Source organism: Grammomys surdaster, unplaced genomic scaffold (genome assembly GCF_004785775.1).
Source record: "Grammomys surdaster isolate TR1022 unplaced genomic scaffold, NIH_TR_1.0 126313, whole genome shotgun sequence".
Classification (NCBI taxonomy): Eukaryota; Metazoa; Chordata; class Mammalia; order Rodentia; family Muridae; genus Grammomys; species Grammomys surdaster.
Window position 1 is genome coordinate 5,290,847 of NW_021621113.1, and position 19,352 is coordinate 5,310,198.

General features: G+C 44.0%; 1 protein-coding gene across 2 annotated transcripts in view; it reads right to left on the minus strand.

Moving 5' to 3' along the window:
- Positions 1 to 1,376: 1,376 nt before the first annotated feature.
- Phactr4 (phosphatase and actin regulator 4) overlaps positions 1,377 to 19,352 on the minus strand; it is a 71,584-nt gene continuing 53,608 nt past the window's right edge. For both annotated transcript variants that reach the window (XM_028759886.1, XM_028759885.1), the window contains 6 exons: positions 17,878 to 18,031; positions 10,593 to 10,648; positions 9,089 to 9,150; positions 7,582 to 7,719; positions 6,905 to 6,981; positions 1,377 to 3,837 (listed from right to left, as the gene is read on the minus strand). In XM_028759886.1, coding sequence (XP_028615719.1) covers positions 3,822 to 3,837; positions 6,905 to 6,981; positions 7,582 to 7,719; positions 9,089 to 9,150; positions 10,593 to 10,648; positions 17,878 to 18,031 — 503 coding nt within the window. In that variant the 3' untranslated portion in view covers positions 1,377 to 3,821. The remainder of the gene's footprint in view (positions 3,838 to 6,904; positions 6,982 to 7,581; positions 7,720 to 9,088; positions 9,151 to 10,592; positions 10,649 to 17,877; positions 18,032 to 19,352) is intronic.

The window sequence follows — 19,352 nt, forward strand, 5'->3', positions numbered from 1 at the left end:
GAAGTTTTAACTATTTACTTCTATATGGTCCGCACATATGTTAAGAATGAAAAGAGGGGGCCAGGCAGTGGTGGCGAACGCCTTTAATCCCAGCACTTGGGAGGCAGAGGCAGGTGGATTTCTGAGTTTGAGGCCAGCCTGGTCTACAGAGTGAGTTCCAGGACAGCCAGGGCTACACAGAGAAACTCTGTCTCGAAAAAACAAAAAACAAAACAAAAAAAAAACCAAAAACAAAATAAAACAAAACAAAACAAAAAAGAATGTTAAAAAAAAAAAGAATAAAAAGGGGGGCTGAAGGAATGGGGATGGCTCAGTGGTTAAGAGCACTGACTGCTCTTCCAGATGTCCTGAGTTCAATTCCCAGCAACCACATGGTGGCTCACAACCATCTGTAATGGGATCTGATGCCCTCTTCTGGTGTGTATGAAGACAGCAACAATGCACTTATATAAATAAGTAGATCTTAAAAAAAGGGGGGGCAAAGTGTATTAGGAAATACTTTTGACTTCATTTTCACATTTTAAAATCTACTTAACAGCAGTAGTGACTTCTGAGCTTTTTTTTTCTTGTACATTCTCATCTTTTATATGACCCACAGTCCATCTGGTACCCACTAGACTTGCCTGTTATTTTATTGAATGTGTATATGATGTATATGTGGAAATGCTCCCGCCACAGGGTGTGGAGGTCTGAGGAAAGCCTTGTGGAGGTGGTTCTCTCCAACCTCTATGAAGATTTCTGTGCTCTAGCTGTCCCTTAGGCTTGGTGGCACCTACTTTTACCCACTGAGCCATCTTGTCTCTGCCCTCTCCTTTCTGACGTGGTTATCCAGACCTCAGTCTCTCTCCACAAAGAACCAAACTTCATCCACTGTTCAGTAAATACTAGGCAGTGTGAACCTTCAGAACAACCTTCTAGAGGCATTTTAACCCCAAGGCTGCAATAACAACTGGAGACCTAATAATGTGGGCCACAGGAATCTGGGAGCAGAGAAACATCCAACAGAAAGCTCCAACTCCTGGTTTTGTTTTGTTTTTTGTTTTTTTTGAGACAGGGTTTCTCTGTGTAGCCCTGGCTGTCCTGGAACTCACTCTGTAGACCAGGCTGGCCTCGAACTCAGAAATCCGCCTGCCTCTGCCTCCCAAGTGCTGGGATTAAAGGCGTGCGCCACCACCGCCCGGCTTTTTACCTTCTTTTTATTTGCAGTCACTAGCAGTATTTTGGGTATCACTTTTAAGTTGTTTTAATCTTCTTGAATAAAACAAACTCAAACCATAGGTCAGGGATATGGCTTAGAGTGACTGTCTAATATGCACGAGGCCTGAGCTCAATGTCCAGCACTAAAAAAGGGAAAAGTAATAAATCCACTTTTTTTCTTTTGGATATTCTGAAATACTTTAATAATTAGGACTGGTGGGAAGACTGATATACAATGTAATTATTTATTTTACAAGATTCTGTACATTAGGGAGGCATCTTAACGTACAACATCCTAGGTTTTTACTCCTTTACATTATTACTGTAAGCTTCAAATTACAGACAGAAAACACAACTTTTATATACAGAAGAGCAAAACCACCGACCCGATGCTGCCCTAACCTATCATGCTTCAGAAGACAATGAGATGACAGTGACTGGGAGCCCTTAATGGCACGCACAAGCAGAGGGGGACTCGGGCTCGGCACCGCGAGGGAGAGAGCAGCAGTACAAGACTGCGAGGCAGGCACGGTGGGTGCATCTGTGAGTCCTGTGCTTGGGAGGTGGAGGCAGGGGGATCCTTGGCTACATAGCGAGGCTACATGAGACCCTACCTACATGTTACCACACCACAGACAGCACAGAGACAAGCAAACTTCTCTCAGACTGAGAAGGGAGAAAGGGGCAGAGCAGAAGCGGGGCAGGGGAAAATCAGGGGCGAAGCAGGAACAGAGCTGGGCGGGGCAGAACTGAGCAGGGGCGGAACATCGGCCTTGCTTGTGAGAACTGAGCCTCCATCAGGAACACAGAACAAAATGTAATCAAAGATTAGCAGCTCTGGCAACCTTGTATCTAGACTTCTCACAGACTTAACTGAACTGTCATTTTTACCCTCCTTAACTCAAGCTTTGAGGAGATGAGGACGCAGTCTTTTTTCATAGCCAGAAACTACCTGGCAGTAAGAGAAAAAACAAATAAAAGCACTTTTTCCTCCATAGAGAAGAAAACTTTAAGGTCACTTTAGCTTTTTTGTTTGCCCTATATTCTAACTCTTTAATAAGTGTGATGTTGACAAAGAGAAATTTGCTGAAAGAGTACAGACAGGAAACATAATAAAGGGATTTTTTTTTTAAAGATCCACAATTCACTAAATATTAAGGTGAGTAAAAGCTGGGTATGACTGTTGCCATCTATGATCCCAGACTGGGAAGGCTGAGTAAGGAAGACTTCAAGTCTAAGGCTAGCCTGGGCTACATACTGAGGTACAAGACTAAAACAAAAAGAAAAGAGACAAACCCAGTTATATTTCTCTTCCACTTACAATGTAAATAGAATTCAGGCAGGAACAGTGAGGCTGTGTGGGTTTCAGGAAAAAAGTTCTTTGAGGCACATAACCAAACCTGTACCTAAGTACAAACAGGGAGGCCTGACAAGAAAATGGAGGTATCAACCACACTGGCTACAACATGGAATGGAAAAGCAAGTGAGGTGCTCGCTGTCAGGAGGGGTAGGGGCTAATGCAGTAGAGAGGGACTGTGCAGTAAGGAGGGCCAACAGCACCAAGGAGGGGGCTCTGGCTAGGAGCATGGGCACCTGTAGCACACGATGCTCCCACACAGTGCTCCCACAGGCTGAAGTGATTTACAGTAACATTTGGTATAAGGAACGTATAATAAAGTCTGCCCCATGAGTCAGTTCTCTGACAAGCGGGCATTATTAGTAAGGCCTTTTTCTTGGTTTGTACATAGAAAATGCACATGGCTTTCTCATTTGATCACTTGGATTCTGATTATCGCTCAGACTACAGAATGAATACATTTCTCCATTTCCTTAAGCTCACTTTAAAATAAGGGCCAGGATGAAAGCATGAAGGCTCGTGCTTATAATCCCAGCACTTGGGAGGCTAAGACAGGAGTTTGCGGCCAGCCTAGGCTACACAGTGAGTTTGCAGGCCAGCCTGAGCCACAGTATAAGATCTTGTCTCAAAACAAAAAAGAATGGACCTAGGATGACAAGTGCCAAATGGAGAGAGGGACAGGTCGGAGCCTGGGCTTCCTCCGCTCAGTCAGGCCTTACTGCCGAGAGTGGTCGGTACAGTGCAATCTCTGAACTGACAGCAGTGAGGTCCAAGCACTTTTTCTGGAAGTGGCCCTTGGCTGAAGGGCTGGTGTGTCTAGAAGGCTTTTTTTTTTCTTTCTGGTAAGAGGACTTGATGGCTGGAATTATGCCTCCATGAGCAGCTCTCACACAGGGCAGACAGGTAAGGCCAATGGTACACACAGCCTTACACACGGGCATTTGTCTTAGGGCACCGTGTGCTGCCGCCAGGAAAGCTCAGGACCTGCACGTGGCCCTGTGCTTCTGTGGCTGGTGAGAGAAGCCCTCGAGGCTGCTGCAGGGTTGCTGAAAGGCTCCCACCATCGGCGTGTCACTCTTCTCTAAGGGGAGCACAAGGATCCAGACCCAAGGAAGGCTACACCATACTAGTGCTGTTTGCCCTGAACCAGATCCTAGAGCATCTCCGGCCTTGTGGGAAGTGCTAAGGTCTCCCTGGAGACAAGCAACAAAACAGCTATGCATTTCCTTTTCCAATGGTCCTTTAGTTCCTTTCTCAGGCTTCAGCTTCATGGGCGATGGTAGCTGGAAGGGGTAAAAAAGGGAGACGTTACCAGACAATGCTTTCCTATTCTTGAAATTTGTTTGGGAAAAATCAAAGGAATCATGCTGATTACAAATATATACACACGTCAGGTAGTGCTGAGGCCTGGACCAGGGCCTTGTACACTGTGCCTCTAAGTCATACCTCCAGCTCTAGCTGGATTGGATTAGTACTATGCTGCTGTAGCTAAAGGGGAAGTACTTCCAGCACTTGGGAGTTTGAGGCAGGAGGACTGCTTTGAGTTCCAGGCTAGATTGAGCTACAGTGTGAGATACTATCTCAAAAGACCAAAAAAAAAAAAAAAAAGATAAAAAGGAAAAAAAAGAGTCAGGCAGTGGTGGCACACACCTTTAATCCCAGCACTTGGGAGGCAGAGGCAGGCGGAACTCTGAGTTCAAGGCCAGCCTGGTCTACAGAGTGAGTTCCAGGACAGCCAGGGCTACACAGAGAAACCCTGTCTCAAAAAACAAACAAACAAAACAAAACAAAACAAAACAAAACAAAACAAAAAGTTTAAAAAAGAAAAAGAAGGAGGAACAGGTCAGACCCTGTCACTCTGCAGATGAAAAGCAAAACCACTGTTTATTAGAAGCTAAGTCGGGCTGGAGAGATGGCTCAGTGGTTAAGAGTACTGACTGCACTTCCAGAGGTCCTGAGTTCAAATCCCAGCAACCACATGGTGGCTCACAACCATCTGTAATGAGATCTGATGCCCTCTTCTGGTGTGTCTGAAGACAGCTACAGTGTATTCATATATAATAAATAAATAAATCTTTAAAAAAAAAAAAAAAAAAAAAAGAAACGAAATCAATAAACAAGAACAAGGGGCTGGAGAGATGGCTCAGCAGTTAAGAGTACCAACTGCTCTTCCAGAGGTCCTGAGTTCAATTCCCAGCACTCATATGGTGGCTCACGACCATCTGTAATGGGATCTGATGCCCTCTTCTGGTGCGTCTGAAGAAAGCAACAGTGTACTCATATACATAAATATATAATTTTTTTTTTCGAGACAGAGTTTCTCTGTGTAGCCCTGGCTGTCCTGGAACTCACTCTGTAGACCAGGCTGGCCTCGAACTCAGAAATCCTCCTGTCTCTGCCTCCCAAGTGCTGGGATTAAAGGTGTGCGCCACCACTGCCTGGCTATAAATCTTAAAAATAAATAAATAAATAAATAAATAAATAAATAAACTTGTTTTTGTCTCATAGAATGAAGACAGAACGAAAAATGGATTTTCCCCATAAGGGTTTACTATCTTGTGCTGACATGGTACCATATTTGCACTCTGGGCTGCAGAGGGGGTCTGAGAGAGAGGGCTGCATGCTCTGTAGATGCTAGGCCTCTCCGTCTCAGCATGCCACAGGCACATTGGTCTTAAATATCTACAGTTAACTTCCCAGTTGTCCTTCTGCTGTGACAAGAGCTTGTAGACTCACAGGGTTCTGTCCCGATTCTCTGTTGCAAACAACAGATCTGAGTTGTAACTACTATGTGGTAGGTGTTCAGGAAGTACTTGCTAAATAAACTCAGCTGTCTACACAGCTGCCTGTCTCACAGACCTCACAAACACCAACACACATGGTGGACACCTGAGCACTCAGGCGTGCTGGTTCACATCTGTGTTCTTGGCTCTTAGGAGGCAGCAGGAGGATCGGAAGCTGCAGGCAGCTGGGCATGGCGGCTCGGGCCTGGAAACCCTGCACTTAGGAGGCAGCCAGTACACGTGAGGCCAGTGATAACTGCACAGTGAGACCGTCTCACAAACAACAGTAACCAAAGTAGCTAGGGCTTAGTAACTCAAGTTTGTTATCTCAGCACTTAAGAGGGTAGAGGTCAGACAACTGAGTTTCAGCCTGGCACTGGGTATATATAAACTCTCGGCCTAAGCTACACAAAATGGCAAAACTCAGAATGGGCATTTACAACTGCCTCTTGGTTCTCTTCCCTTTTTGTTGGTGGTGTTGCTTTGAGATGGGGTCTGACTCACCTCAGAATGTTCTGGAACTTGCTGTGTAGCTGAGAATGACCTTGAACTTTTTTTTTTTAATTTAAATTTTTTTTTTAATTTTTATTTTTTTATTTTATGTATTCACCATTGTTCTCTTCAGACACACCAGAAGAGGGCATCAGACCCAATTGAAGATGGTTGTGAGCCACCATGTGGTTTCTGGGAATTGAACTCAGGACCAATGGAAGAGCAATCAGTGTTCTTAACCTCTGCGCCATCTCTCTAGCAACCTTGAACTTCTGATCCTTCTGCCTCTACTTCCTAGGTGCTGGGATAACAGACATATACCACTATACCCAAGTTATGGACTGCTGGGGATGGAACACAGGGCTTTGTTCATGCTGGGCAAGCACACTCTACCGACTAAACCACATTGTCAGCCCTCTGCATTTATTAACTATTCTATTTTTAATGTGAGTATGTGTGAATGCCGGCCCACAGACACAGCAGTGCACATGTGGAAGTCAGCTAACAGTTTTGTCTTCCACCTGTTGGAATCAAGGTCTCTTATTCACTGCTGTTATACCAGACTAGCTGGCCCATGGGCTTCTGAGGATTGCCTCATCTCTGCTTTCCACCTCACCATGGGGTGCCAGTGTGGTAGACACTCACTGCTGCATCTGGTTTTATGAGATCTGGGCATCCAAAGCCATCTTTATACTTTGGAAACACAGCTCATCCACAGCCGGCACCCTGGCTCTACTCTCTTTGGTTTTTTCCCCCCCCAGATCTGAGGACCGAACCCAGAGCCTTCTGCTTGCTAGGCAAGTGCTCTTCCACTGAGCTAAATCTCCAACCCCTGTCTTTGGATTTTAACACAAAGTCTCACAGAGTCTAGGGTGGCCTTGAACTCACTACAGGGGTGGGCTAGCCTCGAACTCCTGATCCTTCTGCCTCCACCATCCAAGTGCTGGGATTATGGATGTATGCTACCATCCTTGGCTTTCTAGATCAGCAGAGCGCTTCCTTCTGAACAACTTTGTTATCTGTCTGTTGCAGAAACTTCACTTAGCCACAAGTATTTGGGTCTTTTGGGTCTTACCGTGTAAAGTGTTTGCTGTCTACGTGAACCTCCATCTCCGAGCTTTTAAATTCATTTAATTCTTTCCTTATGGCGGCCTGTAGGACAGAGTAAGATTTGAATATCTTTTCTCTCCTGAAGGGCAGCTGTGTGACTCTCCATGTATCTCTAATGGGCTACCATTAGAAGGAACCACAGGTCTTGGGTACAGCCCAGAGGGAAGACAAAGCCAGGTCTAGAGAGCCAGACATGAATTATCCTCCCTGACAGCATGCATGCAAACCCACAAATCTCAAGTTAAATCAAATATTAAAAAACTAGAATGTACAATCTCTGTAGTTTTCACGGTATGTTAAACAGGTATAGTGGTGAAGTAAGTATAATTACTCAAATATAGCCCCATATTTCCTCCGACTGTGGCTGTTAATATGTTTTAATGAGGCTAGAGCATGGCTTGGCAGTTTAGAGCACTGGCTGTTCCTCTAGAGGACCCAAGTTCAGTTTCCAGCATCCACAAGATGGCTCACAACTGCCTGTAACTCAGTTCCAGACAATCAGATTCCTTCTTCTGACCCCTCTGCGCAGATATATATGCCAGCAAAACACTCGTACACATAAAATAAGTGTTTTTAAAAAGTATTCCATTTCCATCTCAAAGAACAGGGAAAATCTAAGAGAATATGTGAGCACTGAGTTACCTTGTCAGCAGGAGTCAGTTTGGTCCATGGCTTATCTGCTCGGCGGTCGTAGTCTTGAGCATCTGTTACCTCCACATACTCATTAAACCTTAGAATCTTTCTGGCAAGTAGTTCAGCCACAGTTGGCCTTTGACTGAGCTAAAAGAAACAGCCAATCATGCATTCTAATTGCCTTTACTATTCACTGAACACTGTGAGTTACCTGAGGACCCTGTTTTGAGATAGGGCTAGCTCAAGCAAGCCTGAAAGTTACAGTAATCTTCCTGTTGATTCAATTGCCTGGAGCCAGAAGGACAGGCCAGAGTCACCACACTCAGAGTACCCAGGAAACTGTGACTATACCACCCTGAGTCCTATCCTCCCGAAAACTCCCCACGGATTCTGGGTAACACAGTTTTTATTTTGGGATGGCAAGGTAGCATCCTGGGTAAGAGCATCTGTTACCAAGTCTGATGGACTGTGCTTAATCCTAGGGACTCACTGGGTGGAAAGAGAACTGGTATCTACAAGTTGTCCTCTGACCTCAACATGAGAAATGCTCAAAACACACAAAATAAAAATGTATGAGAACATTGTAAGGATTTAGGTTTAGTTTTAACTCACTTCATTACACTACCATTTAACTCAATTCACAAACACTACCATGCCCCATGTTTTACAAACTAACATGTGCTATGACCTGAGGATCAGGTTACAGTGTAGATGCTGCCTGAGGATAGAATTCAACACAAAGCATATGTTTAGAATCCTTGACATCCTTGTCCCACTCCATAGCTCTGAGGAGTTCCCGGGAGATACCTAGTCAATGCTACCTAAATAGCAGATTCTGTGGGAAATTATGAGGTTTTTTTTTTTTCTAAAGATTTGTATGTATGAGTAGTGCCTTATTTGCATGTATGCCTACATGTCAGAAGAGGGCGTCAGAACTTAGTACAGATGGCTGTGAGCCACCATGTGCTTTGCTTCCTGGGAATTGGACTCAGGACCTCTGCAAGAGCAGCCAATGCTTCTAACCACTGAGCCATCTCTCCAGCCCCAGGAATTTATGATTTAAGGCTGTATAATTAGATAACCTTAAATGATGAAAAGGCAGGAGACACAGGATGCCTAGCGGGCATCAGCAAGGATAATTCCTCCATTCTTGGAGAGGAAAACACAGAATATCCACAATTTCACTGTTCTGAGAACTCTTTTTTCTTTTTTAAAAAAAAGATTTACTATCATCACCTATTATTTAATATTACATAATATTTATTATTAAATATTAACATTATTTATTTTTTAAAATTTGATTGCTTTTTGAAACAGTGTATCCCTGGCTATCCTGGAACTCACTCTGTAGACCAGGCTGGCCTCGAACTCAGAAATCCGCCTGCCTCTGCCTCCCAAGTGCTGGGATTAAAGGCGTGCTCCACCACTGCCTGGCTGTCATATTGATTTATGGCACAAGTCAAACTCATTCATTCCAATCACATAGATCATCCACATACAAGGCCGCTCAGCGTACCTTTCTCGTGAGCCGACGCTTGATCTCCCGTTTCTCTGCTTGGCGATCAGCTTCGTTTTTAGCTTCAGTTGACAGAAACAAAGTATATTACTTCAACATGAAAATTTGCACAGCAAACATTTGAGAAATTATAATACATATATTTCTTAAAAGTCAAAGTTAGAACAAACTACTCTATCTGAGAATGGCTAATTAAAAACCTTTTCCTACCTAGGTGGTGGTCGCATGCACCTTTAATTCCACCAGGAGGAAGCAGAGGCAGGCAGATCTTTGTGACTTTGAGGCCAGCCTGGTCTAGAATAAGTTCCAGAAGGGCCAGGACTACACAGAGAAACCCTGTCTCGAAAAACTAAAAGTAAACCACACACACAAGGGGAACCTTTCAGCCAGGCGGTTGTGGCGGTCGTGGCACACGCCTTTAATCCCAGCACTTGGGAGGCAGAGACAGGCGGATTTCTGAGTTTGAGGCCAGCCTGGTCTACAGAGTGAGTTCCAGGACAGCCAGGGCTACACAGAGAAACCCTGTCTCGAAAAAGAACCTTTCCCTGTCCACTGTAGAATCAAATATCTAAGCACAAGATAGGAAAAGATGGCACACTAGGCTTGCTGCCCTTGAGCTAAGGATATTTTTTACATTTTTATACACTTTCCAGCTACCTAAACGTTTAGGTTTCAATCTTTAACCATGTGGTTAAAGATCTACAGAGTTGAAAATCTTTACTATTGATTATAGTGTTCTTGAAAAGGAAATTTTTAGGAGACAGCAAGCGCAGTGCACTTGGTGCTCTAGAACCTGAGTTCAATTCCCAGCAACCAAGCAGTGACTCACAATGGCCTGTAAGTCCAGCTAGGCTGAGGAATTACACTCCCTTTGCAGGCTTCCACCATCACCCCACCTCAAACATGGCACACATTCAAAACACACACACACACACACACACACACACCTGCATAAATAAAATAAAAACAAATAATTTTCCTGGGGAGAAAAGGTTGTAGGGGCTGCAGAGGTGGCTCAATGGCTACGATTTCACACTGGGGCTGCAGAGATGATAGCCCAGTAACTAAGAGCACTGGCTGCTCTTCCAGAGGATTCAGGTTTGATTCACAGGCTCACAACCATCTGTGACTCTAGTTCCAGGGACCTTATGCCCCTTTCTGGCCTCTGAGGGGCACAAGACACCCATGTGGTAAACAGACATGCATGCAGGCAAACATACACATAAAACAATAATTACATATATAAAAGCATGGGCCAAGCCAGCACATATTGACACACTGTGACAGATGTCAATACAGATCCAGGATGCTATGAGAATATCTGAACAAAATGTTCTGGCATATCACACACAGTACACTAAACAATACCATGGTGACATCTTCCTAGGAAGCTTGGGCTTCCTGAGCAGGGACTAACTCTCCTTAGCTCTTTAGCAAATACTTCTGTCCTAGTGCATATTGAGTTCATGGTGCGCAGATCTGGGCTTCTCTCTGCTCAACTCACGCTGTAGTATATTCCGTTGCTCCAGTTCTTCTGCTGTTGGTCTTTGACTCAGTCGCCTACAACAGAGAGACAAAGGGTACTTACTGTCCATGGTAACCCCCAACACTGTTTCTAAAAATTTGGAGGGGTTTCATTTTGGCCAGGATTTATATTGACATGTAACAAATCTGCAAAATTTCTAACATATACATTGGTGGCTTCTTTGTTTATCATGCAACCAATTTGACATGGAAAGAACTGAGAAATACACAATACTATGTTGAATGTGATGGCTCACACCTGGGAGGCCAGAGCCTGAGGGTGGAGGCTCAGCATTACAAGATCCTGTTTCAGAACAGAAGGGGTGCGAGCGAGGAGGCAGCTCGGCAATAAACGCACAGGCTGTTTTTCCAGAGAACCTGGGTTCAGTTCCAAGTATACACATAGTGGCTCACAACCAACTCTGAACTCCAGTTTCCATCAGGGGATCTGTTGCCCTCTTCTGAATTTTTCAGGTACTGCATACGTGGGGTATACACAGCCAAAACATTCATACACATAAAAAAAAAAAAAAAAAAAAGAAAGAAAGAAAAAGAAAATGAACAAAAAGCATCCTTGACGGGTAATCATGAGGACCAGAATTCAGATCCTAGCAGTCATGTAACAAACTGAGGCTGGTGGAAAAGAGCAGGGACAGGAGGATTACTGAGACTTGCCTACTCCCAACCTAGCAGAATGGTTGAGGGAGAGTCACCATCTCAGAGAGAGAGAGAAAGAGAGAGAGAGAAAGAGAGAGAGAGAGAAAGAGAGAGAGAGAGAGAGAGAGAGAGAGAGACAGACACTCACATACAAGCATTGAGCAGGTGGACATGTGGACATGCAGAGGCCAGAGGTGGCTTCCTTAGTTGCTTTCCACTTTGCTGAAGCAGGATCTCTCACTGAACATGAAGCTCATATGTTTAACCACAGTGGCTAGTCAGTAGCTCCAGGGACCCTCTGTCTCTGTCCTCATAAAGTTCTTGAAGTCATAGATGTATGTCTGCATGCCTGGCTTTTACATGGGTTCAGGGGATTTGAACTCTGGTCTTCATGTTTTCAGAGGAAACATTTTAATGGGGTCATCTTCCTAAATCCCAGTCAGCTACTTTTAATTTTTGTTTTGTTAGTAAGTGTTTACTACATAGCCTAGGCTTCTCTCAAATTCACCATACTTCTTAAACCGCTGGGATTTTCCATTACACCTGGCTTAACTTTTTGAGGAACCCCCATAGCGTTCTCCACATAGGCTGTACAACCCTGCATTTCCACCAACACTGTAAGCATCTAGTTGTACTTTGTCTCTTAGTCATTCTCCTAAGTGCGGATGGACTGATGACTCTGGTGGTTCTGCTTTCTGTTTCTCTGATTATTAGATGCTGAACATCTTTTTGTTTTGAGACAGGATCTCACTGTGTTCTCCTGGTTGTCCTAGAACTCACTCTGTAGACCAGGCTAGTCTCAAACACACAGATATCCACTTACCTCTGCCTTCCAAGTACTGGGATTAAAGGTGCACACTACCAGACTTGGCCATGCTGAATGTTTTTAAGAATAAACCTCATGGCCATGTATAATATTCATATGATATTTTATTTTTGGGAAACAGGGTTTCTCACTGTAAGTAAGAGTGGTCATCTTTTTGCCTCCACCTCCTGAGTACTGGGATTCCAACATGCATCATTGCACCTGGCTGCAGTGCTGAGAATAGGGCAACAGAACACTGGCCTTTCCATGGACAGACAGAGAAACACTGGCCTTTACATACATGGACAAACACAGGAACATTGGACTTTACATACATGGACAGACAGAGAAACACTGGACTTTACATACATGGACAGACAGAGGAACACTGGACTTTCCATGACAGACAGGGAATGAATAGGATTTTTCTAGGAAGGGCAGCTATTTCAGAGGGAAGTTTACATCTGTGACCACGAACAGACTAATTATTCTACGTTTTTCTGACATAGTGGAGGTAGAGATGGAGAAGGACCTGCAGTTCTGGACACAGTCACTGACACCTGTAAGTCCCAGCATGGGAAGTTGAGGCAGGAAGACTGCCGTAGGTTCAAGGCCAGCTTCAGCTACAAGTGAGTTCCAGGACAGCGTAGGCTACAGTATGATACTTCCACAAAACAGCCACAAAAGGTTACATTATAATCCCAAAGATTTTTGTACTGAGGACACCATGGAAACTAATAGAATCCTAGCTTTCAAACTGGCCCAGGTTCAGTACTATAAAGAAGAATTTTGAACTGTGCCCCACCCTGGAGCAAAAAGTCAGGGTGTAACTCAACAATTTGCTTTTTAAACAAGCCTGTCAGGTAAGTTAAGTCTGCCAAATGAATGCTTAAATGTGAGAACCACTGACTAGAATCAAGTATTAAAAAAACTGGTGCAAGCCGGGTGGTGGTGGCGCACGCCTTTAATCCCAGCACTTGGGAGGCAGAGGCAGGCAGATTTCTGAGTTCGAGGCCAGCCTGGTCTACAGAGTGAGTTCCAGGACAGCCAGGGTTACACAGAGAGACCCTGTCTTGAAAAACAAAACAAAACAAAAAAAAGTTAGCTGTACAGTGGTGGCTCATGCCTTTAATTCCAACACTTGGGAGGCAGAGACAGGCAGAGCTGTGAGTTCTTTGCCAACCTGATCTATAGAGGAAGTTCTAGGAGACAAGGCTATACAGAGAAACCCCATGTGAATAAATAAATAAATAAATAAATAAATAAATAAAGCAAAAAGAGCACAGTTATCTATAATCTCTGTAGGTCAAATCTAACCTTGGGCATAGTTTTCTATCGTGAGAAAGAGAGATGTTTTAATATTCAAAAAAGATTTTTGTTACTGTTGTATCTTATTTTATGTCTGAACATTTGGCCTGCATGACGTACGTGCACCAAGTGTCTGCCTGGAGCCTGTGGAGGCCAGACAAGGGCATCCTATCCCCTGGTAGAGTAGTACTTTAAACCACTAAGCCGTCTGTCTCTCTAGCTCCACACAAGCTGCTAATACAGCATTATCTTTTTTTGTTGTTGTTGGTTTTTTTTTTGTTTTTTGAGACAAGGTTTCTCTGTATAACCCTGGCTGTCCTGGAACTCACTCTGTAGACCAGGCTGGCCTCGAACTCAGAAATCCACCTGCCTCTGCCTCCCAGGTGCTGGGATTAAAGGCTTGCGCCACCACCGCCCGGCAGCATTATCTTTTTCATTTTGGCAGTGTTAGGGCAAAAACTCCAGAGCTACTCCAGTTCTTTTACATTAGAAATAAATAATTTCTAATTACATTATATATCTGAGAGACGTTCCAATTAAACGGACCAGGCTAGCCTTAAACTTGTTGTACATAGAGGCAGGCCTCAGCCTTTCAAGCAGTTTACATGCATGAACAATGTAACTCAGCTTCACACTGAAAACATTTTTTAAAGATTTTATTTTTAATTTTGTGTGTGTGTGTGTGTGTGTGTGTGTGTGTGTGTGTGTGATGAGCACGTGCTTATGTGTATCTGAGTGCAGGTGTCCTGGGTACAGAGGTATTTGATCCCTGGAGAAAGAGTTATAGGCAGCTGTAAAACTGCCAACATGGGCACCATGCTGAGTACCCAACTCCAGCAAGAACGCTACTGAGTCATCTCTCCAGATTTTTAAAAATTGCTATAAATGAATGAATGAAAGAATAAGTAAATCTAAGTGTAGTTCAATGACAGGCCATTTGCCTAGCTTGCATGAGGGCCTGTGTTCCATCCCTGGCACCACAGAAAAAAAAGAGCTTGTAGCCAGGCATATAGCACAGACTTGTAATACCATCCCAGGCTCCAAGAGACCCAATCTTAAAAAGCCAACAAACTATAAGCCAAAGTTCAGAAAAGAAACTATATGTGGGCTTGAAATCAAAGTTTTGTCTTTTTTTCTTTTTTTTTTTTTTTTGAGGAGGAGCCTCAGGAGTCCCACACTTGTCCTTGAATGCATTATGTACCTGCAGGTAGTCTTGAATTCCCGTTTCACCATGTCAGATTTTACATGACACATGCTGCTACACCCAACTGAGATACTTATTTTCAGCCCTTTAAAAAAGTTTGCCGCCAGGCAGTGGTGGTGCACACCTTTAATCCCAGCACCTGGGAGGCAGAGGCAGGTGGATTTCTGAGTTCGAGGCCAGCCTGTTCTACAGAGTGAGTTCCAGGACAGCCAGGGTTAGTTACACAGAGAGACCCTGTCTCGAAAAACCAAAAAAAAAAAACCCAAAAGTTTGCCATAGTTGGGATTTAGCTCAGTGGTAGAACACTTGCCTATCAGTGCAAGAACCTGGGAATAGACCTCAGCTCTGAGAAATAAAAGAAAAAAGAAAAAGAAAAAAAAAAAATAATGTAACTGGGTACAAGTAGCACATGTCTTTAATACCAGCACTCTGGAAGCAGAGGAAGAGGATCTCTGACTTAGAGGTCAGCTCTGGTCTACATAGTGAGTTCCAGGACAGTCAGAATACACAGTCTTGGGTGGAGGGGGTGGCAGGGAGGCAACCAAACCAAACCAAACCAAACCAAACCAAACCAAACCAAACCAAACCAAACAAAACAAAATAGAAAAAGAAGTTTGTCAAACGTATTGTATAGAACCTAAGATTCTGAGCAGTTAGCATTTTCTTTCTCCTTCTTTCTCCCTCTGTAGCTCTGGCTAGGACTACAGAGATCTCCCTGCCTCTGCCTTCAGAACACTGAGGTTAAAGGTGTGTCCCAGGCTAACTTTTCTTTTAAATTCTTATCACATTTATTTGTGTGTGTGCTCGTGTGTTTGTATGTGTGTTGAGAGGAAGAAAGCACAACTGTGATCAGAATACACAGGCCAGAGAAAAACTCACGGGGATGGAGTCTCTCTTTCTCTTACATGGAACCCAGGAACTGAATTCACATTGTCTAGCTTGGTGGCAAGCACCATTACACACTGAACCAACTCACTGGCTGGTAGGTTTTTTTTTTTCCTGTAATTTTCTTTCTTTTTCTTTTTTCTTTTTCTTTTTCTTTTTGGTTTTTCAAGACAGGGTTTCTCTGTGTAGCCCTGGCTGTCCTGGAACTCACTATGTAGACCAGAGCTGACCTCTAAGTCAGAGATCCAGGCTGTAGACCAGGCTGGCCTCAGAGATCCACCTGCCTCTGCCTCCCAAGTGCTGGGTTTAAAGGCGTGTGCCACCACCGCCCAGCTTTCTGTAATATTCTAACTATTAATATAATGAACATGTGATTATTTTTATACTGCAGAGAAAAAAGAAAAGACCTTTGTAAATCATAATTTGATGGATCATAATTAGATAGCCAGACATGGTGCTATGTGCCTGTAATCCTAGCATTAAGTAAGCAGAGTCAAGTGGATCTCCGAGTTCAAAGTTAGCCTGATCTACATGGCAAGTTCTAGGCTAACCAGGACTACATAATAAGATCCTGACTCAAAAAATAATGTACTACTGACTCACACCTTTAATTGTAGCAGTTGGGAGGCAGAGGCAGAGGCAGGAGGATGGCTCAGTGGGTAACATGCATGTTGTGCAAGCATGAGGACCGAGGGCTAGCACCCATGTCAAAACTGGGTATGGTGGCAAGCATCTGCACTCCCTGTGCAGAGGGATGAAGAAAGATGGTCGGGGACTCTCTGGTCAGCAGACTAGCTAAATAGGCAACTCCCCGTCAAATAATCAGGTGAAGTCTGACAACAGGAGACTGAGTGACTGATCTCTGGCCTCTGTATGTGCGTGCACACATGTGTGAGGCACACCCTTACCCTCCCACTCCCTCTCCACACAAACTATGCACACACATACTACACACCATGTGCAACACATATACACACACTCTTCACACACACATGGACATAGTTATTAAACCTTTAGAATGAAATGCCTAAGAACAATCTTCAGATTGAAGCAGATCAAAGAGACTGGGCAGCTGAACATCACATATTACCTCAGACTAGAAATTAAACTTGAAAGCATAAAACCCTGCTATTAAAAATATCATGGGGGAGGGCTTGAGAGATGGCTCAGTGGTTAGGAGCACTGACTGCTCTTCCAGAGGTCCTGAGTTCAATTCCCAACAACCTCATGGTGGCTCATAACCATCTGTAATGTAATCTGATGCCTTCTTCTGGTGTGTCTGAAGATAGCTACAGTGTACTCATATACATAAAATAAGGAGATAAATCTTTTAAAAAATATATTATAAGGAGCTAGAGAGATGGCTTAGCAGGTAAGAGCACTGGCTGCTCTTCTAGGACCCAGGTTCAAATTCCAGTATCCATATAGCAGCTTACAATTGTCTGCAACTCCAAGATCTGACACACAGACTTCATGCAGGCAAAACACCGATGCACATAAAATAATTTTTTTTTTTCGAGACAGGGTTTCTTTGTGTAGCCCTGGCTGTCCTGGAACTCACTCTGTAGACCAGGCTGGCCTTGAACTCAGAAATCTGCCTGCCTCTGCCTCCCAAGTGCTGGGTTAAAGGCGTGTTCCACCACTGCCTGGCTAAAAATTAAAAAAAAAAAAAAAAAAAAAAAAAGAAAGCCTTTAAAAATATATTACGAGTAAGCCAGGTAGTGGTGGTACACACTTTTAATCTCAGCACTTAGGAGGCAGAGATAGCTGGATCTCTGTGAGTTTGAGGCCAGCTTGATTTACAGAGCAACTTCCAGGACAGTCAAGGCTTCACAGAGAAATCCTATCTTGAAAACCAAAAAAAAAAAGGTAAAGCTACATGTGTATGGCAGGAAAGAAGACTGGGCCTTAATTAATGGACACCTCACCTTGCAGGCAGAAGGCCAAGAGTTCTCTCTCCCTTTTATCCCTTTAGATGGTAGGAGTGTATGTGCCATGAAGACTCCTGTTACATACAAATATGCTCATCACATAAACTAAAGGCCCCTCTGTATCTCACTTCCCTCCTTTTCTGATTATACTACTTTTTGAAAGGAATTGGTTACATGGTACTTCAGTCAAAAAGCAAAACACAACACAGGTGCGGTAATTTAGGCAGGCATTTCACAGTTCAGCAACTGGATAAAGTCACAGGAATCTGAACATGCCAGGAACCAGCCCGACTTCTTCAGTAACCTTTGAGAAGCCTCCCGTCTTATCTGATGGTTGAACACACCCAGTGCCATCTGTGTAGTCCCTGACCTCCTTAAGCTTAGAGGAAACCCAGCTGTACCTAACCTACAACGTTATATAAACAGTTTTCTCAAAAGACACATGAATGCTTCACTCCTAAGCGGCAAGTCCTACCGGATCAGCGTGTTCCCGATCTGGTGCCGTATTTCATTCCACTCCTCCTTGCTTTTACGAGGCCAAGAATTGAGGTTCGTCTCTGGTTCACTGGGTCTGCTGCTCAGCTTCATCGCCAGCGTGTCCTTCCTCTTCACCCTGTTGGCCAGGGCACCTTTACACAGGGAGAAAATGCTGAGGCACAGATGCATGGGCTCACGTGCACCAGGCCAGAGTGTGAACACAGCTCCCAGCCACCCAGTCGGCTTCAAATGATCCAGCCCAACAGAGGAGGGCACAGCCAAAGGCATTTGAAGGTATTTTTGGCAAAATGGATGGTGATAGGCAAAGCACACCTCCTCCCTGCCACCAGCCCTCTGCCTTCCTCATTCAGTGAGAGTTTCTGAAGACAGAACCTAGTCTGTTCTGGGACAGTTCTCAGATTTAAAACATGACAGCTTTTATAGTAATAGATCTTTTTTTTTTTTTTCGAGACAGGGGGTTTCTCTGTGTAGTTCTGGCTCTCCTGGAACTCACTCTGTAGACCAGGCTGGCCTCAAACTCAGAAATCCGCCTGACTCTGCCTCCCAAGTGCTGGGATTAAAGGCGTGTGCCACCACCACCCGGCATATTAATAGATCTTATAATCTGTCAATATTGTTTTTGAGAGAATCTTGCAATGTTGCTGGGCTGCTCCCAAACTCCCAAGCTCACTTCCCACCTCTGCTTCTGAGCAGCCGGACAACATCATCATGTGACAATTTGTCCTGACCTTGCTTCTCTTGCTGTTCTGAGACAGGGTTTTATGTAGCTAATAGTCCCTAGATTCCTCCCTTGCTTCCTGCCTCCATCTACCTCTCCAGCCCCATTTTTGGTTTCTGAGCTCATTTGACAGTTCAAGCTATGTTCCACCTAATGCAATCCTCCTGCCATAGCTTCACAAGTGATTATAGGTGTAAGCCATCACAACCAGGAGAACACACTTTTTTTCTTTGGTTTAACAAGAAGTTCATTATATTGGAGACAATTCATTTTTCTCTTTTATTTATGTCTTTAAGATTGTATTTGTACTGATGTATATGTGTTTATGTCTGTGTCGAGGTATGTGCATGAGGGCAGGTGCCCTAAGAGGGCAGAGGCATTGGATCTCCTGGAGCTGGAGTTACAGGTAGTTGTGAGCTACCTAACATGGATGCTGGGAACCAAGCCCAGTCTTCTGTAGGAACAGTAACTATTCTTAACTGCTGAGCCAGCTCTCTAGTCTCTTCTAACTCTTCAATGTAACCTCTTACCAGTTTTCTCTATATTTCTTAGATCTCAATTTCTTATCTATCTTCAAGGTGAATGGGTTTTGTTTTTCTCTGGTGTTGGGTAATGAATCCAGGCCCTGTGCTTAGCTTAGCAGACACTATGACTAAATTTATGGCTCTGGTCCCTGGATTAACAGATCCAAATACAAACTAAGAATCTGAATGATGATGGCACACACCTTTAAT